Source organism: Manis javanica, chromosome 8 (genome assembly GCF_040802235.1).
Source record: "Manis javanica isolate MJ-LG chromosome 8, MJ_LKY, whole genome shotgun sequence".
Classification (NCBI taxonomy): domain Eukaryota; kingdom Metazoa; phylum Chordata; class Mammalia; order Pholidota; family Manidae; genus Manis; species Manis javanica.
Window position 1 is genome coordinate 93,679,766 of NC_133163.1, and position 27,363 is coordinate 93,707,128.

The 27,363-nt window shown below is 50.1% G+C and overlaps 1 protein-coding gene across 2 annotated transcripts; it reads left to right on the forward strand.

Annotated features, from left to right (window-relative positions):
* Positions 1–6,818: 6,818 nt before the first annotated feature.
* On the forward strand, positions 6,819–27,277 carry MAP1A (microtubule associated protein 1A). Of its 2 annotated transcripts, XM_017665206.3 has the most exons (7): positions 6,825–7,664; positions 8,630–8,731; positions 16,403–16,485; positions 16,766–16,906; positions 17,117–25,184; positions 25,333–25,553; positions 25,757–27,277. In XM_017665206.3, exons 1-7 carry the CDS (start codon positions 7,427–7,429, stop codon positions 25,910–25,912), a joined length of 9,009 nt encoding a protein of 3,002 aa, XP_017520695.2. In that variant the 5' UTR covers positions 6,825–7,426; the 3' UTR covers positions 25,913–27,277. The 2 variants fall into 2 exon arrangements, with proteins under 2 accessions (XP_017520696.2, XP_017520695.2); XM_017665207.3 differs by lacking the exon at positions 25,333–25,553 and having other exon boundaries at positions 6,819–7,664.
* The last annotated feature ends 86 nt before the right edge of the window (positions 27,278–27,363 follow it).

The following is a 27,363-nucleotide window of genomic DNA, read 5'->3' on the forward strand; positions in this document are numbered from 1 at the left end:
TACTAATTGCGGTATATAAGCATTCTATTTGTTTCACATCCTCGCTAATATTTGGTGTTATTGGTCTTTTAATTTTCACCATTTTGTGGGTGTGATGTGATAGCATACTATGGTTTTAATTTGCATTTCCCTAGGACTATTGATATTGAAAAACTTTTTCATATATCTTCTCTTGTGAAAATCCATTCAAATTGCCCACTTTGCAGCTGGATTGTCTTTTTTATTGATTTGCATATTTTAAAAAATATATTCTGGATCAAGTTATTTTTCAGATGGTTATTTTAATTTTCTCTTATACTTACGTAAGACATAAAAATAAGACAAAACCAGCTGGGTTTCCCACCAGCACTCTCCAAATTCAGCTGTGCCAGAAAACAAAACAGATTCTGCAAGGCTAACTGAGGCATAAAACAAAAAGGAGTTGGAGGGCCATGCATTGACAGGAGACCACAGGTATTCCAACCTTGGAAAAACCACTTCCTGTTGTGATCCTGCAAAGCAGTTCCTGCTGTCTTCCTAGAAACCAGGTCCTGCCTGTTACCGCTAGCAAAAAAAAAAAGCGAAGAGGCTAACCAATCAGCTGCAACTTGTGTCAACCAATACGAACTAAACAAGTTTGCATCCTTCATTTGCATAAATGGACCTGGGTGGAAACCTGTGCAGGGACCTTTACTGTCACAGCAACCACTCTCCTCTGTTTCCTCTGAGGCACTCTGGGTTTATTGCCAGAGGCTAGTCTTCCGCCTCCCCCTTGCCCACCCCCAACACATCGCTGCTTTTGCACACTTTTTTTTTTTCCTTTCTGCAATAAAATTCCTTTTTCACAAAGAAATTTGTTGACCATGTTTATATGATTCCAAAGTCAAATTTACAAAATAAGATAAATTTTTGAAAGTCTATCTACTTTCATCCTTGGCTACCTCACAGTGTTTCTTCTTTCCTCATTTTAAGTTTCTGGTTTACCTTTGGAGTCATTATTTAATCTCCTGCTCTTTCATACCTCATTTGATCAGGCAGAAAATCAGGTTGACTTTACCTCCAAAATCCCACCAATTTTCACAGTCTTCACTGACATCACTCTAGTCTGAGCTACATCATTGCCCACCCAGATTACTGCAGTTCCCTGACTGGCTTCCCACTTTAATCCTTAAAACTTCTACATTGTATTCTCAACACAGCTGCCAAAGTAATCCTGTAAAAATCTAAGTCAGACCACATCACTCCTCAAAAGCCTGAGTATGTTCCCCATGTCACTTAGAGCAAAAATCAAAGTCCTAACATTATCTATAAAGTTCTGTGTGATCTGGCCCCTATTATCTCCCTGATCTCATCTCTTACTCCTTTTTCTTTCCCTCTGCTCCAGCCACATTGGACCCCAGTTATTCCTTGAATGTACTAGGCATACTGCTACTTTAGGGACTTTGTACTGACTGTCCTCTCTGCCTACAACTCTTCTGCCAGACATCCAAATGGCTAACTCCCTTACTTCCTTCAAGTCGGCTCAAGTCTCATCTCCTCAATAAGCCTTGCCCTGACCAGCCCATCTAAAATTGCCATATTTCCTGCCCCTTGACCTTTCTTCCCTATCACCACTCATGCACCCCCTTCCAGCATTCTCAGTCACCTTTACCCTATCTCCTTTTTTGCCACAGCACCAATTACTTTCTGCCATACTATGATGTAATTTACCTATTTATTGATTTTTATGTTTACCTCACTATAATGTCAGCTCCACAAAAGCAGGAGCTTTTGTGTGTTCCATTTTCTGGCACCCAGTAAGTGCTCAGTAAATATCACTGAATGAATGAATGAATGACTAAATAGATGAATTATGGGCACTGTTCTAAGCATATTTCAAAGACTGTCCCATTTAATTCTCAAAATAACACAATAAGGTAGGATACTACTATTATAATTTGCAGATAAGGAAACGAAAGCACAGAGAGGATGAGCAACTTGCCCAAATTCACACAGCTGGCAAGTGGGGAAGTCAGTTTTAGAGAAGCAGTTGTGTTTGAGTTAGGTCATATTCCTTAAATCCTTTGTGGAATGAAATGGGACTTCATACCACAAACAAAGTAAATCAAAAAGGTAAAGGTAAATAAATCCCTAGATAAGAATTAAGGTGTCAGCAGAACAAAAAGGCATCCTACAGTATGGGAGAGTATATTTGTAAATGATATATCCAACAAGGAGTTAACATCCAAAATTTATAAAGAATTCACAAGCCTCAACACCCAAAAGGCAAATAACCCTACTAAAAAATGGGCAAAGGATATGAACAGACACTTCTCCAAAGAAGAAATTCAGATGGTCAACAGGCACATGAAAAGATGCTCCACATGGCTAATTATCAGGGAAATGCAAATTAAAACCACAATAAGATACCACCTCACACCAGACACCAGTTAGGATAGCCAACATTGAAAAGACTAGGAACAACAAATGCTGATGAGGATGCAGAGAAAGGGGAACCCTCCTACACTGCTGGTGGGAATGTAAGCTAGTTCAACTATTGTGGAAAGCAATATGGAGGTTCCTCAAAAAACTAAATATATAAGTATCATTTGACCCAGGAATTCCACTCTTAGGAATTTACCCAAAGAAAACAACTTCTCAGATTCAAAAAGACACATGCACCCCTATGTTTATTGCAGCACTATTTACAATAGCCAAGATATGGAAGCAACATAAGTGTCCATCAGTAGATGAATGGACAAAGAAGATGTGGTACATATACACAATGGAATACTACTCAGCCATAAGAAAGAAACAAATCCTACCATTTGCAACAACATGGATAGAGCTAGAGGGTATTATGCTCAGTGACATAAGTCAGGCAGAGAAAGACAAATACCAAATGATTTCCCATGATTTGTGGAATATAACAAAAAGCAAAACTGAAGGAACAAAATAGCAGCGTATTCACAGACTCCACGAAGGGACTAGCAGTTACCAAAGGAGAGGGGTGGGGGAGACTAGGTGGGGAGGGAGAGAGAAGGGGATTGTGGGGTATCATGATTAGTACACATGATGTGTGTGGGGTCACAGGTAAGACAGAGTAGCAAAGAGAAGACAAATAGGGACTCTGGCATCTTACTACACTGATGAACAGTGACTGCAATGGGGTATGGACAGGACTCGATAATAAGGGTGAATGTAGTAACCACATTGTTTTTCATGTGAAACCTTCATAAGAGTGTATATCAATGATACATTAATAAAAAAATTAATTTAAGATTAAAAAAAGAATTAAGGTGAATAAAGCATTCAAAGAAAGGAAAGAGAGACAGTTTGAACAGAAAGTTCAAGAATGACTGAGAGAAAGGCAAGTGGCTCAGATTGACTGAATAAAAGGGTTAATGCAAGGGTATTTGCAGGGGAGATTAGAAAGGGAAGTTTGAACATATTATGAAGGCTCTTTATGGAAGAAATGATCAGAAGGAAAAGATACTTGTGATTTTGTGATACTGTAAAGGGAACAATATTTCTTCAATCCAAGCATTCCTTGGAGGAAAATAACTCTATTCTATAATACTTTGTTAAAAAAAGATGCAAAATTTAATTCACACACAGACATGGCCTCAAAACTAAGTTATACACTTAGGTTTGAATTCTTTTTACCACCATCATCTTCACCACAAGAAAATCCTTGGAGTTCCCTGTAGTAATAGGTAACACTGCTCAGGTTAAAAGAAAAGGTGATACCTGAGGCCACAGCCCTACACTAACTTCCATCTCACAGGCAAATAGACTGAATAGGGAAAATGGTATCCATAAATGTTGCTTTTTCACTTTTGGGAGTCACTTTCTTCAAGAATGTGGGGAGTGAGGGAGGAGAATGGGGAAATTTCTTCATTGTCCTTTGTGATGCTCTCTGCAGTGGGAGAGTAAACACAATGCCTTTGCTCTTCTCTTCCCATTACTTAATATGAAAAAATAATAAAAATAGAAAAATTTTCAGACAAATATTTATTGTGGGCCTCTTCTATGTGCCAGACATAGTAATAAATGCAGACTTTTCCCGCATTTCCACCTTTTTAGAGATTATTTTACTGAAGAGTCTTTTTAGAGGTTATTTTTCTCAGTGCCTTTGCAGTTAAATCAGTTGTTCATATTAAGAGATGATCCCTATGGCTGCTGGTATGCCTTAGATCATGTATTTTCTCCAAACCAAGGACAAGCCTCTGACACAGCAATTCTGTAATCCAACAGACCTCTGTATAAATAATGCTTTATAGGCAGAACGGAGTACACGGTGGGAATCTAAGCTGCATGCAGCTCCTTCTGGATATTTTGGTTGATAAGACCATGCAACCCAGCACAACAGGCTGTAATTCTGCCAAGTGAGCTTAGATTCCCAGAAAAACCAATGACATGCATCAAGCTAGACGTAAGGGAGGAGTCAGAATCTTAATGAATTATCAGAGCTGGCTTAAGTTCAATGGAGACCCTAAGCATTGAAAGAATTATGGTGCATAATTCAAGATGGATGTAATTAATTCCAATAGTTTTGATTTTTCTCATGAGGACAACTTTAATTATTTCATTAAATACCAAATATGAAATTATTTCCAGAAAAAAATTTAGAGATGCCCCTCCTACTTTGTTATGCATGTACTAATTTACCTACTGGGTAATTTACCTGCTGGTATGCATAACTATATTACACATACCATAATATATATAACTATATATTATGAACTGATGAAGGTGTGGGGGTTGAGAATCCCCTAACTGGTTTAACCTCAGCCAAGGATATAATTAACTTTTGTATCATTTGGGAATTTTACTATTTTCTGCCTCCAGTGTGCGTCCAAGGAAAGAACCTTTAATAGTGCCTTCCTTTTGCAGCTCCTCTAACTTCCCCTTTCAGTGGTGGATCCTTAGAGACCTCTTCCACAATTCAAGGGTCCATCATCACAAATAGAAAAGCACTGGTTGTACCACTGTATCTGCCAATGTGGCATGACAAGAGTATGGAAGAAACGACAGAGTAGGGGAGATCCCAAAAGATCGTTATCTGGTCAGTCTAGGGCTCAACAGTTAAATGAAACATTCAGTGGGCTCTACAACTACTAGGCACTATTGCATGCACCTCAGGTCCCTAGTAATCCCCCTGGATGTGCCCTTGAATGACAGCCTTTTACTACTAGGCTTCTGCTATAGCACACTATTCCTAAACCCAAAATAGGTTTTTATATACTTTGCAATTCATGTATGTATTCCTTTAATGTTGTATTCAGCTTTCTTTGCCTTATACATATACACATTAGTGTTCTCTGTCTTCACTAAATTCTGGAGCATAGATACTAACTAACACTCCATTGTTTAATAGAGCACTGTGCCATCTGACACTTGGAAATATTTTCCGATAATATGATTATGATACTGGGATAATCACCCAATGGTTGGGGTACTGTTAACTAAGCAAAGAGTTGGGTAATTAAGAGATACCTGTAAGCAATCTTTTCTATGACACTGTCTGCCTTTGGCAAAAAAGAGCTTGCTGAATACTCTTCTGGCACATAGATGCAATTTTAGTGCTATTATCATCTGCTTTTGCAGATGTAATTAATAAAACCCAATTCTAGCAAGGCCTGAGATCATAGGTCTGAATTTCTGCTGCTACCTTCTGATTAGTGTTTAGGCCTTCCCTACCATTCAGATCTATTGTCTAACCTGTTTGTCAGACTTGATGAAAGCTGAGTCTGTGGTTTAACTGCTGCTGACCCTTACAACTGAGGACCTGTGCTAGTTAAAGACCTCATCTCTACAGTTGCTATGGAAACCCTCCCTTTCCTTTCCCTACAAACTATTCTGGTTCTCTGCCTCCACATGGTACCCTCTTCTGATTGTAGAAGAGGAGGCCTGCACATCTCCCCAAGCTCTTTCCCAGATTTGGATTTGCAAATGGTAGGACAGAGGTATAGCAGACATTGTTGCATGTACCACACAGTGTGAAGCACCCCCACCATCTGATGTTCTGCTAGTACTTATTTTTCATTCTCTGGTGTAATACTTTTATTTTCAGGGCCATATCAAAAAAAAATTTATTTTTGAGATACAATTGACCTGTAACGTTACATTCATTTCAGGAAGAGCCATGTTCAAATTGATGGCAGAATGGACTGGCTGTTTAACTATCACAGGCTTCATCACAGGGACCAGGATTGCTGTGAAGTATTTAACATGCACACACTGTCCAATTCTCTTCAGGGCCTCTACAGAGGCGCTGGATCAGAATGTGGTTTCACTAGCAGCCTTGTTGAATGGTAATTGTGCTCCTTTCTAACCTAAACCAGCCCCAAAGTGTAAGGCAAATGAGACGCCAAACAACTGCTGCTGGAGCCATATAGTGAAAGACAGGCTCTCTGATGTACAGAACGTACAGAATCACTCAACATCCTAGGTAAAAGAATATGCTGGAGTGCAGAGCAGGTGACGGGGACACACTGAGGAATGGGCTAAGGTAGACTTACTACAGCACATACCATTTTTACAAGGATGTTCCAGTCAGTCTTAAACAGTGCCAGCCTCCACAGTCCTCTTTCCCATCTCCTGGTTCTTTGGTTTTGGATGGGTCAACCGCTTCTTTGGGTCAAATATTTCTCTTTCAGTTTTAAGAATTTCCTGGGGGAAATAATGCCACCGTCTCCCAAGATTCCCCAACTCACTGTGTCACTAGACTTACAGTTGGGAAAGTCTTTCCTGGGTTTTACTCAAATCCCCCTTGCTGCAGTCTGAGCTCATTGCACTCGAGTCCTGCACTCAGCAGAGATGGAGACTAGCCAAACACTATCTTCAGAACAACAACTCACCAGGGACTCAGGGCCGGAAGGTCATTCTGTCCCTCCAATACTGCGCAGCCTTCCTGAGCACGCCCTGGGCCTGGGGCAAGCAGGACAGGGGAACCGAGGATGGAATCTAGGACCCCGGCAGGGAATGGCAAAACAAAACAAAACAAAGATAAGCGCCAGACAATAATACAGGCACACCAGCACTGATGGAGGCGACGATACAAACTCGCAGACGGAGAGGACCAAGATGGCTCCCGCAGTTCGTGCAAGGCTGCAGAACGGCCAGGCAGTATTTATCCGGGGAACATCCTAACTAGAAGCTTCTTCTGGCGCCAAGGCAATCGACTCGACCCTTCACCCGACCCCTTAGAGCCCCACCTCTGCCCAACTTGGAGTGGGAGCTCCCTCTGGAGAACGATTGGGTGCTGAGGGGTGCGGCCACCAACCGCAGTCCCGGCGAGACCGCAGGGCCCAAGCCTCCGGGCCTTAGCCCGGCCCCTGCGGCGTCAGGGCTCCGCCCCCTGACAGGCAGCAGCCAATGAGCGGCTCCTGCCACCGGCCTTTAAGAACCGCGCTCACTCTCCCTGCAGCGAATGCTGCCGGCCTAGCACTCCCGCAGGGTTTCCATGGAGACTGAGGCTGGGCCCTGGCGGCCTCGCGGCGTTGTCATGGAGACAAGTCCCGAGCTGGGGCTCCGAAGCCCCGGCACACCGCTGGCTCAGAAACCCGCAGAGCCACTGTGCGACGCCGGATCCGCGGTGGCTGCAGCACGCTGGGACCTGCGGAAACACTCCTTGCTCATCGTGATCGGCGATATCGGTACAGAGAGTCAGCTGAGGGCCGTGCGGGCCCACCTTGAACAAGGTGAGCCGCTATTCTGGCTGTGCTCGGACATCCTTCATCCCGCGCTTCTCCGCCATCTGCATTTACCTCCCAGAGAGTACGTCTGCATTCTCCATCCCTAGTGTGCACCTCCTGAGACCTGGCCTCCCTGTTAATCTGAATTATCAGCCCGTCACCTGCATCTTCCATATCGTGCGTCCGTATCCGCCCCCCGAGCTGCCAATATCTTGCTTTTCCATCCTTCCCGCACACCCGGTGGCGTTCCGCAATATCCCTAAGGCAGGGGAGCTCTGTGCAGCCCCTGGGGCCCCTCTGGTCACACCCCTCTCTGGTAATGTCTCGGGCCAGATGTCCTGAAAGGACTCGCCACCCCTTGGAGAGTCCAAATGCCTACCTTAGATTCCTCTTTAGGGTACCTGAACAGGCACAGGGTGCTTTCTGAACTCTGCGGACAAATATCAGATTTCCCAATGCCGGTGGCCAACTTGAGAGAGTGACCTTCGTGGCCACGAGCTCCTTGGTCCTCACCTCCCTCCCCAGTTGTCCACCAGTGGTGCAGTGCTGCGGAGCCTCCTGAGGGTGGAAGCAAGCCTCAGACGGGTGGAGGTACAGAGCGGGGGCATAGGAGAGTCTAGAATTCCCCTTAGCTGTAAGGACCAGGAAGGCAGCCCCCAGTATCTAGGAATGGGCGTTGGGCCCTTGTATCACAACAGGGCAACTCTGCAAGAAAATTCCTGCCTGCAAACTCATTAATGACCAAACGTAGCCTAAATCCTGCCCTCCCCACTCTGGCTCTGGCAAAGCCCAAGAAAGGCACAGAATGGGAAATAGACAGGGACACTAGACACCTTTTTTAAGGATATCAGTGAGGCTGATCATGGCAGTTGTCCTTATCCCCTTACCTCTTCTGTGAGCTTGGAAAACCTCCCTGAAGTCCAACCCCCTGACCTTATTTAGAGCCTTTTTTGTTTCTTTTCCTTTCTCAGGGATTCTCTCCTGGAACATTGACTTATCAGCCTTTGACTTGAACCAACAACTGAGACTCTTCATTACCCGGCACCTAGCTCACTTCTCCTCAGAGGTCAAAGGTTAGGACTAGTGTCATTTTGTTTCAGTCCTTTGGGTGGGGACTGGTCACAGAAGAGCAAAGGTCCAGTCTCTCTGGCAGAACTGGCCTTGTGGGATGTTGAGTTGGGAGAAGGGAGGGACTCCTGAGGAAAAAGTTGCAAAACTCCATTGCTGTCCCCACATACCCAGTATACTTCGCAGACAGGTGGTATGATGGTGGAAGGAGCCTGGAGAATGTCATTTCTACCTGAGAAGAGGGTGTTTTATGGATAAGATAGGGCTTCTGAGTGATGGGTCATCTCCCATGCAAAAATCCTCTTTCTCTTTTTGTGTTCCCCTTTCTGTATACCCCAGACTCCATGCTTCCCTTTACAGAGACCCTTGAATCCCCACTCATCTTCCCAGATCCTTGCTTAGCACTTGCCCTCAGGCTGCACAGCCTACCTTCCAGATTTCAGGGCTTCTGGTTTCTCCTTTGGCTCAGCTAACAGATCTTCAGAGCAGAGCAGAATCCTGGTATCAAAGGCTGATGAGCACCATCAAATCCAGGGTGAAAGCAGGGTCTCCAGGATTTGTTGCTACAAGGGCTTGGCTACTCTTGAGGTTCGGCTCTGAGATCAGAGTTTACAGAATACAATTTCCCATTATGCTGGGTGGAAAAAATGGGCTAGGGATTCAAGAAAATAATATTTTAGAGTTATTCTATGACAGTAGCTGTGGGAGACTACAGAAAGCCCTACATACCATTATTAAAGTGCTAGGCATCTGCTCATGTTATTGGCAAATGTTGACACACTAATCCATGTGCCAGTGCCTTAATGAAATATAAAATCCATCCATCTTAACAGTCACTGACACCAAATGAGTGCATTCTTATCTCATACAGGTAATTCTCAATTATCCAGTATCATAGATAGGCACCCCTTCTCTTCCTGCTCCTTCTGTTAATTGCCACATCTTTGTATCACTGACTCCTCTAGAGACGTTCCTGGAGAAAGGAGAAGACAAGGTTAATATGACTAATACTCCATTATCTTAAGGATATGTGTAGCATTTTTTTTAATGTGAGGCTGGCATCTTCCTGTAAAGCTGGTCATTCACTGTTTTGAGACTTCCTTCTGTTTAGAATTACTCATGTCATGGGTCCTTCATTAGTACTGATGATTAAAAATTGACAGTTTTACCACTTATTACTCCTAAGAGCTTTGGTGCAAGGCTGGCTAAGGGGATGAAAGCAGGTAAAATTAATGACTGCACTGAAGTTTGGGGAGTGTCTGCTGATGTTAATAATTCATCCTGAATTCTCTAACCTTGTCCTTTTGGTCACAGAGACTTAAGAGTAGTTCTTTTGGAAGGATGTAAGAATAAACAGAACTTAAACCCTAGTACTTGGCCATACTTCAGATTAAGATGCAGGGATGCTTGGGAAGATGCTTACGGGAGAGGTATAGTTACTCTCAGGCACATCTCAAAAATAAGCACTGATATATAAATACTTACTAGATCTTTTCAGCCAAAGAGTTTTGCCATGGTGTCCTCAAGGGGTTTAGGGCCATATACACAAAATCAGGCTTACGTTAGCATACTGAATTTTTTTAGGTTTGGACATTTTTATGGTGTCCTGTCTTATGTCCCCAGAGAATAGTGGAGAATTTCCTGGAAAAACCCACATGGCTTGAGACAACCACAGCCCCACCCTGCTGGCTCCTCTTTCAGCTGTCCCCACAAACAACAGCCAGCCCAAAGCAGCTGCAGACACTGCCCCTCCCTTCAGCCTCCTGTGAGTGGGGAGGCAAAGGGAACCAGGAGGCTGGGATGGGCTCAGGGGTACATGCTAGTACCGCCTGACTTAATCCCTTCTGGCAATACCACAGGCTGGGCCACCATTCCTCTCACCTCTCCTCAAACCCTGGGCCAAATGCTGAGAAAGGGGACAAACATGTATCCTACAATGACAGGGAGAGAGCAATCATTCCTAGCCAGCACCCTCTCCACACACTCAACATACACACAGGAAAGGTTCCCCACTCATGGAGAGTCAGTGGCCCAGCTCCTTCTAGCGGTCAAATCTGGTAAAGGCTTTCCAATGTGAATTTTGCACCAGATAGTCTTTAGTGGTGAATTGGATGGAGCCTTACTTTCTAACCCCTGCAAAAATTCTGGGGCTTCCAAGCATTAGAAAACAAATGCTGAAACAATTAGGACAGTGGAAAACTGAGTTGAAATAGCACTCTGACACTTCTACTGTTGCACACCTGTAAGTAAGAAAGGGAGCTTCATAATTTGTATTCATGATTGATTTTAAGACTCTTAAAAAAAAACACAGGCTGAATGACAAATTTGGAGGTCTTCTGTCTGACTCTCCATTACCACTGATGTGCTCAGGAAGTCATAGTTCTGTTACTTTTGCAAACACAAAAGCCATTCTGAGTAAATACAGCAGCTTAACCTGGGGGTGTCCCTTCCTGTAAGCATCTACAGTTCTGGGTTTACTTGGGAGCTAAGGGTACTCTAGAGTTGGTCTGGTCTAAGATCTGATTTAGGATTTCCCTGATCACCTAGATGACCTCTCATAAATCTTCCACAAAAGGGAGACAGACTTCCAGTGGCATTTGGGCATTGAAGGTTTAGAATTCTAGGAATGAAGCATTTTTTAATTTCTTATGCCCCTTACTCCTTACAGCATGGTTAGAGGGTGGTATTAATGTTACACTCATTTTATAGTTCTGGAAGCAAGCTTTCAGAGAGGTTAAGTAGCTTGTTTAACAGCATGATTAGTAAAATGGTAGAGTCAGGCCTCAAATTCAGGTCTTTTGATCGTACTTTGTGTTTAAGTTCAGGCCTCTCTCTTTTCTTTGGCGTCTCACCATTTCATGGTGGCAGAGTCTGGGAACCCAGCGGTGGAGGGTTGGTGGTGGTGGGTGGTTGTTCAGAGGGTGAGAATTGAAGGAAAACTCCCCTGAGTTGGAACAGTGTCCAGGGTGTGGCCCTTAGGGGTAGCAGCTGAGAATAAGGGTGGGCTCTACGTTGAACTGGGAAATGCTATTTTGTTCTCAAGCCAAAATGTCTGCTCAATTTTCCCTCTTAGCCCTAGAGAGCCCTAGAAAGCAGAAAGGAGATAGAAGGTTTGAGGTGGGAAGAAATAAGAAATACGAAGTTGCAGAAGGGAGGTGTTTCCCTTTGTGATGCTCGGAACTCAGCTCCGTTTGTGTTGTGTACCCTGCAGATGGCTTCCTCTCCCCAAACGGGGCTGTTGCCATGTTGCTGCTTTGCATCCCGGGTTCTAAGCAAGGATTCCTCCTCTTCCCTCCTCCCCCCACCTAGTGCTGGTGACTCAGCTCCTCCTCTCCTCTGGCTGCAGTGAAGCGGGGGATGGGGGATGCTGAGAGCAGTGACTATTTTGGCTTCTCTGACCTTCACAAGCAGCTCTTGGCAGCCTGGGGCAAGGGTGCGGCTGGTGCCGGGGTTTGAGTGAGTGGATGTCTATGCGAAGAAGGCCTTAGGAGTAGGCCAGGGCTGGGGAGAGTTAATGAAAAGGAGAGGGCAGGGAAGGACTGTGGGAGCAGGAGCATCTCTGGACTGGAACTGAGTGATGGAGCTCTCCGGATCCTCCTTCAGTGTCCTGGAACACAGCACTAAATCTGAGACCAAGGTAGAGACAGAGGGAAAATGGGCCAGTATTAAAAGGATTAAGATAGTATAAGACATTTTTTCATGTGAAACCTTCATAAGAGTGTATATCAATAATACCTTAATAAAAAATAATTTTAAAAAAGAATATAAAAGGCCATGTGATAGAATTACAAATGCCCAGTGGCATGCCTAATGAGTAAAAAAAAAAGTATAAGACAGAGACACAGAAAAGTACAGAGACAGGAGAGAACAGGGACCCAATGCCCTCTTACTATATGAACTTTTTAATCCAAAGAGTACTTTGTTACATTTAATAATTGGCCTATAGTAAGGAAATATTGCTTGGGCCTGGGGCCCTGGTGATCCTCCTCCGACCCCGTTAACACTTTCACTGAAATGCAGCAAGCACCCTGCCTCTTCAGAGTCAATGACCCAAGAATTCCAAATATCAGTGCCTGTGCAGCCAGCCACAAGGCTATGCTGCCTTCGCACCAGACTACATGCAGCTCCCAGGGTCCCTGTGCCCCACCCCAGATGGGCTAGGGACCATGTGTCCACCCCAGAATTTCAAGTCATGCTACAACCTACAAGGAGACTTATTTCTGCCCTCCCCTGGTTTCTGTAGCTGTGGCTCGGAAGCCTCAGAGCTCAGCACACCTCCTGTCCCCAGCCTTCATCTCAAGCAGTCTTGTCACTCCTACCCCATTCTTTCGGGTCTGGGCCTCTTTGTCTCCAGCTCCTCCAGGGATTGAAGGTTACTCCCTAGATCTGAGGGGAGAGGCAGCCCTGGTTCCAGAGAGAAAGAGGGCCCAGGCAGCTCCTACCTCCTGTGTCCCCGAAAATGTGCACAGGGCTTTTGTCTTTTGTCTGATGCTAAAGAGTATTTCTTGACTAAGCAGGGTTGGGGGAGAAGGGCCCTGTGGGCCCTTGGAGGCCACTCTGGCTCTTTGAGCTGCTAGACAGCTTCTCAGCCCCCAGAGCCAAACAGAAGCACCAGAGCACTGACATTGTGAAGGCAGAGAAACAGTTAAGTCTCCAGTGCCTCGTCATGGACCAGTCCCTCTTCCCCGCCCAGGCACCGCCCTCCCCAGCAAGCACCCCCCCTCCACTCCCACCCCAAGTGCTGCAGACTCTTCCCTGAAGCTGCCGGCTGAGGCCGGAGCTGCTGCCTCCATGAGGGGTTCCCACCCACACCCTGGGTAAGAGCCTAAGGAGGGCGGAATGCAGGGTGGAGGATGCTGTGATGGGGGTAATGGGAAGGGAGTTGATACCCAATCTGAGTTGGAAACTAGCTTAGCAGGATGGACAGGATGGGGGGACGAACAGTACTGGCTGTGGGGCCAGCCCAGACCTAGACCCAGGCAGAGACCAGTGGGGCTGGAACTAGATAGTCCTCTCAGGCTGGGCTACACCAGAAGACATCAGCCTAGGGGCTGCAGGAGAGGAGGTGTCACTGGTCCTGCCTGGCAGCCCGGGTTGCCGGAATATTTGGGGGCTATGTCTCAGGCAGGGGCAGAAGAATTTGAGGGAAAGGCAGATATTACGGGAATGTGCCTAATGGGAGGATCTCTGGTGTCAGCTGCTGGATTGCTCAGCTGCTCCTATGCTGGGAGTGGATAGGACAGCGAGTTTTTGCCAAGTAAGGGAAGGTGGGGGACACTGTGGAAAAGAAGGGAGGAAAGGGTCATTAAGACGTGGCACACACCTCTCTACAGATCAACTTATTTGCATGGGTTCCCCACATCCCATTCCCTGCGACTACTGGGACTCTAAGCACCCCCTTTCTGGCTCCCTCTAGAGAGGAGGCCACTCCGGAGACTGAGAGCACTCCCCCCCCCAGCAGCTGCCCTGCATTCCCAGTCCTGTCAACCCCACAGGTTCCAAGTCTCGGCCCCACCCCCACCTCATCTCCGCTTCTCTTCCCAAGATGGGGGCTCTTGAACGGAGGAGCCAGTTCCTTCTCCCTCTCTGCATACCCCGCTCCCCAGCCCCCTTGCAGAAGCAGCCAAGAAAATGACTTGTCATGCTGGGGGGTGGGGGCGGAGCTGGAGCCCAAGCTCTGTGCGCACACTCACACACTGCGGCAGACTGCAGCTGCCCAAGCGGGCCCCCCCTCTGCCTCACTGCGGAGACACCTGCCCTCTGGCCTGCTCATCTCAGCACCCCCTGCCCACCCCTGGCCCCATCACTGGCCAAGGGAAGTGCCCCTGCCTCACCAGAAGTCCTCTCCAATGAAAAAGGAAAAAGCAAATCAATTCCCGTCATGGGATTGCTGGGGGTGGAGAAGAGAGAAGCAGGGCTCTCTCCCTGGCCTGAAAAGGAGGCTCCTAGGATATACACCCTGTAGTTGCCAGTCAGAACTAGAGAGCGCATGGGTGAGAGATGGGGTCTTGTGCCCAGATAGGAACTAGGATCAGAGAAGTCGGGGGGTTATGAAGGGGACTGTGAGGAGCCGTGGGCTGGAGGAGTAGAAAGCAAGCACATCAGTACTGCAGGTGTTTCTCTTCCTGTTTTACTTGTGTATATGTGGTGGGGGCAGGGGTAGGGTAGGAATTGCCCTTCTAAATCTGAACAACTTAGGGCTACCTGAACCTTCTTATCCCTTACCTGCCCAAGCCTTACCCTTGCCTGTTTCTGAAGTGGTTCTCATCCTCTTAACTGACCTCAAAACTTCTCTCCCAACTCCTAATAGAAGAGAATTCCTCTTGGGCCCCACCCACCCTGTGTGGGGTCTGTTCTTCTGACACCATCCATCCATGGTTCATTTCCCCTGCAGCTGCAAATGCAGCCCTATCTGCCAAATCTGCCTCATCCTGGCATAACACGTCTTTTTCTTAACAAAGGCCTTGGCCCCAGGCTCCTCTTATCTGAGCCCCAGAAAGAGGAAAGAGCTGGGTCACAGAAGAGGGTCTAGGGGACAGACTATGAGCCCTCCCGCCAATATCCTCCAGACAGTCCACTTCCCAGGCCATCTGCTCCACTCTCTGTTTGTACGGTAACCCCACTGTGTGCTGCAATTGGAAAAGGAAGAGCAGTGGGTGGCAGCAGCCTTCAGTACCTCCTAACCTGCCACTTTCTTTCTTGGCTGCATTGCTCTGTGTTCTGTGTGAGTCTGGAGAAAGGAGGTAAAGAGGGCTTATCTGTCTTCTCTGTCTCCATGGCCTAGGGAACTTGCTGAATCTCTTCTTCCTTATTTGCTTCTTGTTTGTGAGCCCCTACCTCCCCTCTCTGTGGCAGAAGGCCCATAGGAGAGGGGCAAGGATGACAGGAGAACCTGTTCACAAGGGATGGGGCATGGGGCAGTGAACCAGGCCTCTCAAGCCTGGGGACACAAGGTGAGCAGGGAGAGGGAGCCGTGAACCCTTTGGTGATGGGAGCAGTTTGATTTTGTACATCTTTGTGAGAACAGGCTTGGCCTCTGAGGAACCTGAGAACAGAACAAGATGTTATAGTCCTATTTCTACTCTTGAATTATAAAACCCCAAGGGTTTAGATAGTACAGACTCCTCTGAGTCTTTTGGGATGTGAATTCTGTCATTCAATAGGAGCTGGAAAGGAGGATGGGGAATCTTAACACAGCATGGAAGCACCTACCTCCTTAGTTCCAGGCACTCTGCTGCATGAAAGCCCAGGGCAGAGGCAAGTTAGTGAGGAGAGAGCTGAGTGAGGATCGTGGTCCCAGGAGCCCTCCTCCAGCTGAGTCCCCCATCCCCAGGCAGCACCAGGAGCTCAGTGCTCTGGAGGGACAAAAGCTTCTTGTTAACAGGGCAGTCTGAGGCTAGAGTGGGTGGGGGCCGCGGGGGTGGAGAGGAAGGGTGGGAGAAGACAGCCAGTGTAGGAGAAGGGAGGAGGAAACCCTGACACGGAAAGACTGAAGGAGCCAGTCCCTTGGCCTCACTCAGCAGTATCCAAAGTGGCCAGATCTAAGGGTAGCCAGGCTTCTCTTTCTCCTAAACCTCATTTTCTCATAGTGCATTTTCTCTCTCCTGCCCACACAATTCCTCTGTTTTAGTCTATACTCACTCACTTCAATACAAATTCCTGCATCTCTCCCTCAGGCCAAAGGACCCTCTGCCACCAGAGTGAGACCCTAGAGACCATCATCCTGGTAAATCCCAGTGCCGACAGCATCAGCTCTGAGGTAAGGCCAAGGCCTGGGCCTCGCCACAAGGGCCTGCTGGCAATGCTATAACCCACCCTTGCCAGTACCACTGCTGTAGGGCCAAGAATTCCTGTACTTGGCTTTGAACCATCCTCTCTCTGCCATCTAAGCTACCTTATAATCCCCAGCACCCCTCTGGAGGTGTCGTAGAGCTACTAGTGTAGAGCGTGTCTTTGTAGCACTGAGGGGAGACCAGGAACATTCAGTGTTCTTCCCTCAATTTCCTACACCTGTGACAACTTCTCTCCTTCTGTTCCAGGTTCACCATCTTCTTAGCAGCCCATCAGCTCACAAACTACTGATCTTGAGTGGGCAAAGTTTAGAGCCCGGGGGAGACCTCATCCTACAGACTGGCACCTATTCCTATCAAAACTTTGCCCAGGTCCTTCACAACCCAGAGGTAAGGTCTGGGAGGAATGGAACATGGGGTAGGACTAGAGCTGTAGGGAGGGATCCAAAGAAGGGAAAATCTCATATTGCTTGACCATCAGGGCCCTGGCCGAAAGGTAGGAGATCACCCTGGAAAGAGGTAGAGCTTAGCAGATTGAATCAGAACTGGGTTAACACTACCCCAATGATCTGATCAGCTTTCTGTCTCCCATTGCTCTAGATTGCCCAGTTGCTCAGCAATAGAGACCCTGGGATCCAGGCCTTCCTCACTGTATCCTGCTTAGGGGAGGGTGACTGGAGCCACCTAGGACTATCCAGTTCCCAAGAGACCCTGCACCTTCGGCTAAACCCTGAGCCCACGCTGCCCACCATGGATGGCGTGGCGGAGTTCTCTGAGTATGTCTCTGAGACTGTGGATGTGCCATCCCCCTTTGACCTGCTAGAGCCTCCCACCTCAGGGGGCTTCCTCAAGCTCTCTAAGCCTTGCTGCTACATCTTCCCTGGAGGCCGCGGGGACTCTGCACTCTTTGCCGTTAATGGCTTCAACATCCTGGTGGACGGTGGCTCTGATCGCAAGTCCTGCTTCTGGAAGCTGGTACGGCACCTGGACCGCATTGACTCGGTGCTGCTCACACACATCGGAGCAGACAACCTGCCAGGCATCAATGGACTCCTACAGCGCAAAGTGGCAGAACTGGAGGAGGAGCAGTCCCAGGGCTCTAGCAGCTACAGTGACTGGGTGAAGAACCTCATCTCCCCTGAACTTGGAGTTGTCTTCTTCAACGTGCCCGAAAAGCTACGGCTGCCTGATGCCTCCCGGAAGGCAAAGCGCAGCATTGAGGAGGCCTGCCTCACTCTGCAGCACCTAAACCGCCTGGGCATCCAAGCTGAGCCTCTGTACCGTGTGGTCAGCAACACCATTGAGCCACTGACCCTCTTCCACAAGATGGGTGTGGGCCGCCTGGATATGTATGTCCTCAACCCTGTGAAGGACAGCAAGGAGATGCAGTTCCTCATGCAAAAGTGGGCAGGCAATAGTAAAGCTAAGACAGGCATTGTGCTGGCTAATGGGAAGGAGGCTGAGATCTCAGTGCCCTACCTGACCTCTATCACTGCTCTGGTGGTCTGGCTGCCAGCCAACCCCACTGAGAAGATCGTGCGTGTGCTTTTTCCAGGAAATGCTCCCCAGAACAAGATCCTGGAGGGCTTGGAAAAGCTTCGGCACCTGGACTTCCTGCGCTACCCTGTGGCCACACAGAAGGACTTGGCTGCTGGAGCTGTGCCTGCCAGTCTCAAGCCCAGCAAAATCAAACAACGTGCTGACAGCAGGGAGAGCCTCAAGGCCACTGCCAAGACAGCGGTAAGCAAGCTAGCCAAACGGGAGGACGTAGCCGAAGAGGGAGCCAAGGAGGCCCGCTCAGAACTGGCCAAGGAGTTAGCCAAGGTAGACAAGAAGGCAAAAGAGGTGTCTGAGAAGCCCCCGGAGAAGCCTGCCAAGCCTGAGAAGGTGAAGACAGAGTCGAGTGAGGCTTTGAAGGCAGAGAAGCGAAAGCTGATCAAAGACAAAGTGGGGAAGAAGCACCTTAAAGAAAAGATATCAAAGCTGGAAGAGAAAAAAGACAAAGAGAAAAAAGAGATCAAGAAGGAGAGGAAGGAGATCAAGAAGGATGAAGGAAGGAAGGAGGAGAAGAAGGATACCAAGAAGGAGGAAAAGAGGAAAGACAACAAACCTGAGATCAAGAAGATTTCTAAGCCAGACCTGAAGCCTTTTACTCCTGAGGTGCGTAAGACCCTCTATAAAGCCAAGGCCCCTGGCAGAGTGAAGATGGACAAGAGCCGGGCTGCCCGTGGGGAGAAGGAGCTGTCCTCTGAGCCCCGGACACCCCCAGTCCAGAAGGGGGCTGTACCACTCCCAGCAGCCAGGGGACACAGGGAGTTGGCCCTGTCTTCCCCTGAGGATCTCACACAGGACTTTGAGGAGATGAAGCGTGAGGAGGGAGGTTTGCTGGCTGAACAAAGGGACATAGGAATAGAAGAAAAACCACTCCCTGCAGACACTGCAGAGGAGGGACCCCCAAGCACAGGTGCCCAGGGGACACCATCCTCTGTCCCAGGGCTGGAACAAGAAGAGCCTGTGATGAAGGAGAAAGAGATTGTCCCTGATATCGCTGAGGACCACAGCAACAAGGATAGAGGCCCAGATTCTGGGGCTGAAACAGAGGAAGAGAAAGATACCTGGGAGGAAAAGAAGCTAAAGAAAGCAGAGCAGCTCCTTGATAGAACAGAAGCCAGAGAGGAAAGTGAACCTGAGGTAAAGGAGGATGTGATAGAGAAGGCTGAGTTAGAAGAAATGGAGGAGGTGCACCCTTCAGATGAGGAGGAAGACAAAGAGACAAAGAATGAGGGTTTTTACCAAAAGCATATGCAGCAAGCCTTGAAGGTAACTCCAAAAGTTGGGGAGGTTCTTGGGGGCCGGGAACCAGGACTGCAGGTCAAAGCCCCTGAGAAGGAGACCTCATCATTCCTAAGCAGCCTGGCCACACCTGCATGTGTCACGGAGCATGTCTCTTACATCCAGGACGAGACAATCCCTGGCTACTCAGAGACCGAGCAGACCATCTCAGATGAGGAGATCCACGATGAGCCAGAGGAGCGCCCTGCTCCACCTAGATTTCCTGCCAGTGCATATGGCCTCCCTGGGCCTGAAGGTCCTGGCCCCTTTGAGGCAAGCCGGCCTGCAGACAGTGCTGTTCCTGCCACCTCAGGCAAAGGCTATGGCACACCAGAGACTGAACTGAGCTACCCACCCAACATGGTGGCTGCCCCTTTGGCTGAAGAGGAGCATGTGTCCTCAGCCACTTCAATCACTGAGTGTGACAAGCTTTCTTCCTTTGCCACATCCGTGGCTGAGGACCAGTCCGTGGCTTCACTCACAGCCCCCCAGACAGAGGAGACAGGCAAGAGCTCCCTGCTGCTCGACACAGTCACAAGCATCCCCTCATCCCGCACTGAAGCCACTCAGGGTTTGGACTATGTGCCATCAGCTGGGACCATCTCACCCACCTCCTCACTGGAAGAAGACAAGGGCTTTAAATCACCACCCTGTGAGGATTTCTCTGTGACTGGGGAGTCGGAGAAGAGAGGAGAGATCACAGGGAAAGGCTTGCCTGGAAAGAGAGCTGTGGAAGAGGGAAAGGAGACCGCAGATGGAGAGATATCAGAGAAACTTCACAGTCAGTATGGAGCCCCGATGTTTGGTGCCCCTGGGCACACCCTCCATCCAGGGGAACCAGCCCTGGGAGAAGGAGAGGAGCGCTGCCTCAGCCCAGATGACAGCACAGTTAAGATGGCCTCACCTCCACCGTCTGGTCCACCCAGTGCCACCCACACACCCTTTCATCAGTCCCCAGTGGAAGAAAAGTCTGAGCCCCAACACTTTCAGGAAGCAGACTCTTGGGGATACACTGGTCCAATACCAGGTGTGGGCAAGGAGGATGCTACAGAGAAGACAGTCAAGCCAGGGCTTGAAGAGGGCATACTAGAAGATGAGGGAAAGGCGCCTTCATCCAGGATGCCCCAGGCCCCGGAAGCACCTGTCAGCATTGCTGGGGGACATACAGGCTACACCACCCAGCTGTTGTCAGAACAGGACAAAGCAACAGTCTTTGACACAGTGGAGGCAGGAGAGCCTCCAGGACCAATTCTGGGAACAGAAGCCCTTCCCAGTGATTTGAGGACATCACTTCAAGAACCTGATGAACCTCAGAGAGATGAGGTGCTCCAATTCCCTGACCAAAGCCTGTCCCCTGAAGATGCAGAGTCCCTCTCTGTCCTCAGTGTGGTCTCCCCAGACACTGCCAACCAAGAAGCCATCTGCAGGTCTCCCTGTGGTCTGACAGAGCAGCACCAACACAAAGACCTGTGGCCAGAGGTATCTCCACAAGACACCCAGTCACTTTCTCTTTCAGAAGAGAGTCCTAGCAAGGAGACCTCTCTGGATATCTCTTCTAAGCAGCTTTCTCCAGAAAGCCTTGGCACCCTCCATTTTGGGGAACTAAGCCTTGGAAAGGAAGAAAAGGGGCCTCAGATGCAGGCTGAGGACACCCCTCACCACCTAGCTCCTGTGTCTAGTCTAGAACCCTGTACAGCCACAGTGTCACCTCCCACAGATGGGACCACTGGATACTCTGTACAGGCAGACATCACGGATGAGAGTTCTGATGGAAAATTCCCTGCTAGCTCCTTCTCTCATTCTACACTGTTGGGAGATGGGAAGCCTTCACCTGGAGTGATCATGAGCCCTGATGAACACATTCTGACACCTGATAGTTCCCTCACCAAGAGTCCTGAGTCTTTGTCAAGCCCTGCCATGGAGGACATTGCCATGGAATGGGAAGGTAAAGCTCCAGAGCTGAAAGACAGAACCTCAGAGCAGAAGGACGAGGGACCTGAACTAAAGGACAAAGTCCTACAGCAGAAGCACAAAACTCTGGAGCAGAAGGATGTTATTGTACAGCAGAGGTATACAGTCATTGATCAGAAAGATGGGGGTCTGGAAGAAAAGAACAAGGCTGTGGAACAGCAGGAGAAGGCTTTAGAACAAAAAGGTAGAGACTTAGAACAAAGGGACATGGCCCTGGAGCAGGAGGACAGAGACTTAGTACAAAAAGTCAGAGACTTAGAAGCAGAAGACAGAGACTTGGAACCCAAAGACAGGGACTTCCAAAAAAAATCCAAGGCTCTGGAGCAGGAGGACAAGGTCCCAGATGAGAAAGATGGAGCCTTAGGACAAAAAGTCAGAGACTTTGAACATAAAGATGAGACTCCAGAGGACAAGGCCCCTGAACTGAAGGGCAAGGCCTTGGAACAGAAGGATCGGGCATTAGAACAAAAATCCTGGGCCTTAGGACAGAAGGATGAAGCCCTGGAACAAAATAACGTGGTTGAACAGAAAGATAAGAAAGATCTAGAAGGGAAGGATAAAACTGGGGAGCAGGAGAGCCCAGTGCAGGATAAAACCATTAAACCAAAGGTGATCTTAGAGGAAAAATCTCTGGAAAAAGTCAAGGCTGTGGAACAGAAGGAGGAAGCTCTGCTGGAGAAGACAAAAGCTCAGGGGCTGGAAGAGAGGCCAGTGCTAGAGGACAAGGCCCAGGAGCAGGGAGAAAAGTATTGGCAGGAGCAGGACCTAGTCCAGGAGTGGAGAGAAATATCTCCCAGCAGAGGGAAGCCCATTGGAGAACGGAAAGAGCCTGCCCAGATGTGGGAGGACACATCTCCTGAGCCTGAAGACCAGTACTGGAGGGGCAGAGAGGATGTGGCCCTAGAACAGGACACATACTGGAGGGAGCTGAGCTGTGAGCAGAAGGTCTGGTTCCCTCACGAGCTGGATGGCCAGAGAGCCCGGCCTCGGTACACAGAAGAGCGGGAGAGCACTTTCCTCGATGAGGGGCCAGATGATGAGCAAGAAGTGGCCCCCTTGGAGCACACGCCCCAGATCCCCTGGGCCTCAGACTTCAAGGGTTTCCAGGAGCCCTCACCACAGAAGGAACTGGAGGTGGAGCACTGGCTTGCTGAGTCACCAGTTGGGCTATCAGCAGAGGAAGAAGACAAGCTGACTCGCTCCCCGTTTGAGATCATCTCTCCTCCGACCTCCCCACCAGAGATGGCTAGACAGAGGGTTCCTCCGGCCCCAGGACAAGAGAGCCCTATCCCAGACCCTAAGGCCATGCCACCCTTGAGGAACGAACCCACCACCCCTTCATGGCTGGCTGACATCCCACCATGGGTGCCCAAGGACAGACCCCTGCCCCCTGCACCCCTCTCTCCAGCTCCAGCTCTGCCCACACCTGCTCCAGAGCTACACACTCCTGCCCCCTTCTCCTGGGGCACAGCTGAGTATGAAAGTGTGGTGGCTGCAGTGCAGGAGGGGGCAGCCGAGTTGGAAGGTGGGCCATACTCCCCACTAGGGAAGGACTACCGCAAGGCTGAAGGGGAGAGGGAAGATGAAGGTGCGGCTGGGGACCCTGACTGCAGCCCCTGCAGCTCAATGGGCCCAGGGGCCAGCAAGAGCCATGCCACCAAGGAGCCCGAGCAGACTGAACCAGAGCAGAGAGAGCCCACACCCTATCCTGATGATAGAAGCTTTCAGTACACAGACATCTATGAGCAGATGATGCTTACTAGGCCTGGCCCTGCATGCCCCACCAGGGAGCTTCCGCTTGGAGCAGCTGGGGATTGGCCTCCCTGCATTTCAACCAAGGAGGAGGCTGCCGGCCGAAATACATCTGCAGAGAAGGAGCTTTCCTCTCCTGTCTCACCCAAAAGCCTCCAGTCTGAAGCTCCAGCCTTCAGCTATGCAGCCCTGGTAGGACCCACCTTACCCCCAAGGCCTGAGCTAGGGCCAAGTGTGGAGCCCAGCCTCACCCCACCTGCAGTACCCCCCCGTGCTCCGATCCCCCTGAGCAAAGGCCCAAGCCCACCTCTTAATGGTAATGTTCTGGGCTGTAGCCCAGATAGGAGAACCCCATCCCCAAAAGAATTGGGCCAGGGTCACTGGGGTGACAGCACTAGTGACTCAGAACTGGAAAAGGGTGCTCGGGAGCAGCCAGAGAAAGAGGCACAGTCCCCAAGTCCCCCTTACCCCATCCCTGAGGGTTCCCCCACATTGTGGCCTGAAAGTGAGGCACATACCAGCCCTTCCTCCGAGTCACACCTGGGTCCTGCCCGACCCAGCCTGGACTTCCCTGCTTCAGCCTTTGGCTTCTCCTCATTGCAGCCAGCTGCCCCACAGCTGCCCTCTCCAGCTGAACCCCGCTCAGCACCCTGTGGCTCCCTTGCCTTCTCTGGGGACCGAGCTCTGGCACTGGCTCCTGGGCCCCCCACCAGAGCCCGGCATGATGAGTACCTAGAAGTGACCAAGGCCCCCAGCCTGGACTCTTCACTGCCTCAGCTCCCATCACCCAGCAGTCCTGGGGCTCCTCTCCTCTCCAGTCTGCCACGGCCTGCCTCACCAGCCTTGTCTGAAGGCTCCTCCTCTGAGGCCACCACACCTGTGATTTCAAATGTGGCTGAGCACTTCCCTCCTGGCCTGGAGGCTGCAGAACAGGGGTCTGGAAAGCTGGTCCCAGGAAAGGAACCACCTGCCCATAGCCTCTGGGACCTCACTGCTCTGAGCCCAGCACCCCCAGCTTCACTGGACAGGGCCCCAGCTCCAGCTCCAAGCCTGCCTGGTGATCTGGATGATGGCACCCTGCCCTGCCGCCTGGAATGCTCAGGGGCAGCCACCAAGAAGCCAGACACCTTCCAGGGGCCCTCTGGGGAATGTGCCTCCAATGGCCCAACAGAAACCAGCCCCAACCCTCTAGGCCCTGTCCCAGCCAAGGCTGAGAAAGGTGTGGCTGAAGCCTGCCCTGCCTGGGAACAAGGGACCTGGTCTGAGAGAGCTGAGAGGAGCTCCCGGCCTGACACACTGCTCTCCCCTGAGCAGCCACTGTGTCCTGGAGGGGCTTCTGGAGGCCAACCCAGAAATGTCTCTCCTGAAATTGAGGCTGGGCCCCAGGGATGTGCCACTGAGCCCCGGCCCCACCGAGGGGAGCTCTCCCCATCCTTCCTGAACCCACCTCTGCCCCGATCCACTGATGGCGAACTCTCTGCTGAGGAAGCTCAGCTGGTAGGGAGAGGGGGGCGGCGCCGGGCAGGAGGCCCAGAAGCCACAGGCGGCCCATGCCCTGTGACTGATGAGACACCACCAACATCAGCCAGTGACTCAGGCTCCTCACAGTCAGATTCTGACGTTCCACCAGAAACCGAGGAGTGTCCATCCATCACAGCTGAGGCAGCCCTCGACTCAGATGAAGATGGGGACTTCCTACCTGTGGACAAAGCTGGGGGGGTCAGTGGAACTCACCATCCCAGACCTGGCCATGACCCACCCCCTCTCCCCCAAACAGACCCCCGCCCATCCCCTCCTCGCCCTGACGTGTGCATGGCTGATCCTGAGGGGTTCAGTTCAGAGTCTGGTAGGGTAGAGAGGCTACGGGAGAAGGAGAAGGCACAGGGAAGGGGAGGGCGCAGGGCCCTGGGCAGGGCTAAGCCAGTGTCTCCTGCCCGGCGTCTGGATCTTCGTGGAAAACGCTCACCCACCCCTGGTAAAGGGCCTGCAGATCGAGTATCCCGGGCTCCACCCCGACCACGCAGCACTCCAAGCCAAGTCACCCCAGCAGAGGAAAAGGATGGACACAGCCCCATGTCCAAAGGCCTAGTGAGTGGACTCAAGGCAGGACCAAGTAAGTACAACCTGCAAAATGGGAGAGGTTGGGGGTTGGGGCTGGGTGTGGCTGGTCAGAAGCTCCAGAGGTGGGAGAGAAGGGAGGGAGAAGGCTGCTAAAAACGTCCTACTTTCCCTCTCTAACGAGTCCTGGCTTGTCTCTACAGCGGCCTTGGGTTCCAAGGGTGCCTCTGGCTCCCCTATATATTTGGATCTTGCCTACATCCCAAATCATTGCAGTGGCAAGACTGCTGACCTTGACTTCTTCCGTCGAGTGCGTGCGTCCTACTATGTGGTTAGTGGGAATGACCCTGCCAATGGCGAGCCAAGCCGGGCTGTGCTGGATGCCCTGCTGGAGGGCAAGGCCCAGTGGGGGGAGAATCTTCAGGTGAGTGGCAAGGGATGCCAAGGAGGGAGTCTACTCACAGGTTACTCAGAGGCAGTAGTGGACCACAGTCTCTAGTCATAAAAGGACTGAGCCCCTTCTGTTGGCAGTGGGACTACTTGCTACCTAGTCCCTCCAGTGTCCTATCCCCCTCACTTCCCTTCTCTGCACGTTCTCACATCAGGCATGTCTTGTCTCCCTCCCAGGTGACCCTGATCCCAACCCATGACACAGAGGTGACCCGTGAGTGGTACCAGCAGACCCACGAGCAGCAGCGGCACCTGAACGTCCTGGTCCTGGCTAGCAGCAGCACGGTCGTCATGCAGGATGAGTCCTTCCCGGCCTGCAAGATTGAGTTCTGAAAGAACCACGCCTGCCCCTGGACCTGCTTCCCCAGCTCCCTTAGAGAGTGGCTGCTGCTGGCCGGGGCTGAGGGGCATGCAAGCTGGGGTGGAAGGAATGGAGGGCAGGATGTCTTACTGTGGGACTTGGGCTGGGCTAAATGGGAGGCGTTGTCCCTCTCCCTTATCTGTACCTGAGGGACACTCAAAACCAAAGGGTACAAAATTAGGCAAGGTCATTTGATGCCTGAGAACCATGGAGTGACACCCTCCTAGCACTGCCAAATGCTGGTATTGGGTAGGGAGTGAAGATGGGTCTCAGAGAGCAACCTCCTCCCTCATGGAGGGAAGTCATATCCCCAACCCCAGAATGTCTTTATCTCAATCTATTTATTTAACATCCCAAGGAAGGATTTCCAATAGTAATTTATATTAACTGGGGACAGGATACTGTCAGTGAGGTGCCCAGAGGTGCTCCCTCTCCTCCATCTCCCATCCCCTTACCCACCATGGTCTGGCTTCCAGCAGGGGCCTGGGGGTACACTGCTGCTACACTGTCCCACTGCTTCCCTCTGTATCTGAATGTCTCAATCCAAAACTTGAAGCTCTTTTGGCAAACAGATTGGTGAGAGAAGAAAGTTGCTTATCCTCCCAGCTTCACACCATAAACACCCTAGAGCTGTGCCCAGCCAGGCCTACTAGGCCACACTAAGGGACAAAGAAAGCCCAGCCCCAAGCCCAGAATTCTTCCAAACTCCCTGACCCTTTGAAGTTTCCACCCACCTATTCCAATGATCCTGATACCTTCTCATCCCCTGCTTGGCTTCTCTGCATGTGGTCATCTGCTGTGGCCTGGTGTGTCATGGGTTAAAAATAAGCCACTGCCTGACATCCCAACATTGGACACCCCAGCAATGTGTGACTCCCCCAACATTCCACTCTGCCATGCTGCAGCTGGGAGCCCTGGCAGCCTTTCCAGCCCCCAACTCTTGGACAGAGGATCGGGGAGGAGGTGGAGGCCATGCCAGAGACCTTGGGGAAAATGAGAGGGAGGAAGGAAAAAGGGAGATGAAGCTAGCAAAAGTTTAACTCCTACCGAGTGAGTTGAAAACAGGCTGAAAATACCACCCAGGAGAAGACCTCTCCCCAAGCAAGCCTGTGAGCAGCCCTGCCAGACCACCGCGGGACTGAGAAATCCAGCCACTCGTCAGAGCCCAGCATCTGTCAAATGACTGTGGAAACCAAAGCGAGACGGCCTGTGCTCCTCCTCGCTCCCACCTTCCTCTTGCTGCTGTGCTCTGTTCTTCCCCACACTTGCCTGTTGTAGTTCCCAGCTGCTGTAATGGAGCTGCCTCCAGCTCTAACAATAAAATCAAGTTCATTACAGGTGCTGTAGTGCTGCTTGGGGTTTTTCTGATGCCACATTTGCTTAGTTGCTGGGCCTTGAGCTTTTACCTCTGTTTCTCCCAGTA

Bases quoted from the DNA above. Each gene is read 5' to 3' on its own strand.
- MAP1A (XM_017665206.3), top strand. From the start codon at position 7,427: ATGGAGACTGAGGCTGGGCCCTGGCGGCCTCGCGGCGTTGTCATGGAG. The intron at 7,665-8,629 runs GTGAGCCGCTAT...TTCCTTTCTCAG, and splicing joins GCGGGCCCACCTTGAACAAG to GGATTCTCTCCTGGAACATT. The intron at 16,907-17,116 runs GTAAGGTCTGGG...CCATTGCTCTAG, and splicing joins AGGTCCTTCACAACCCAGAG to ATTGCCCAGTTGCTCAGCAA.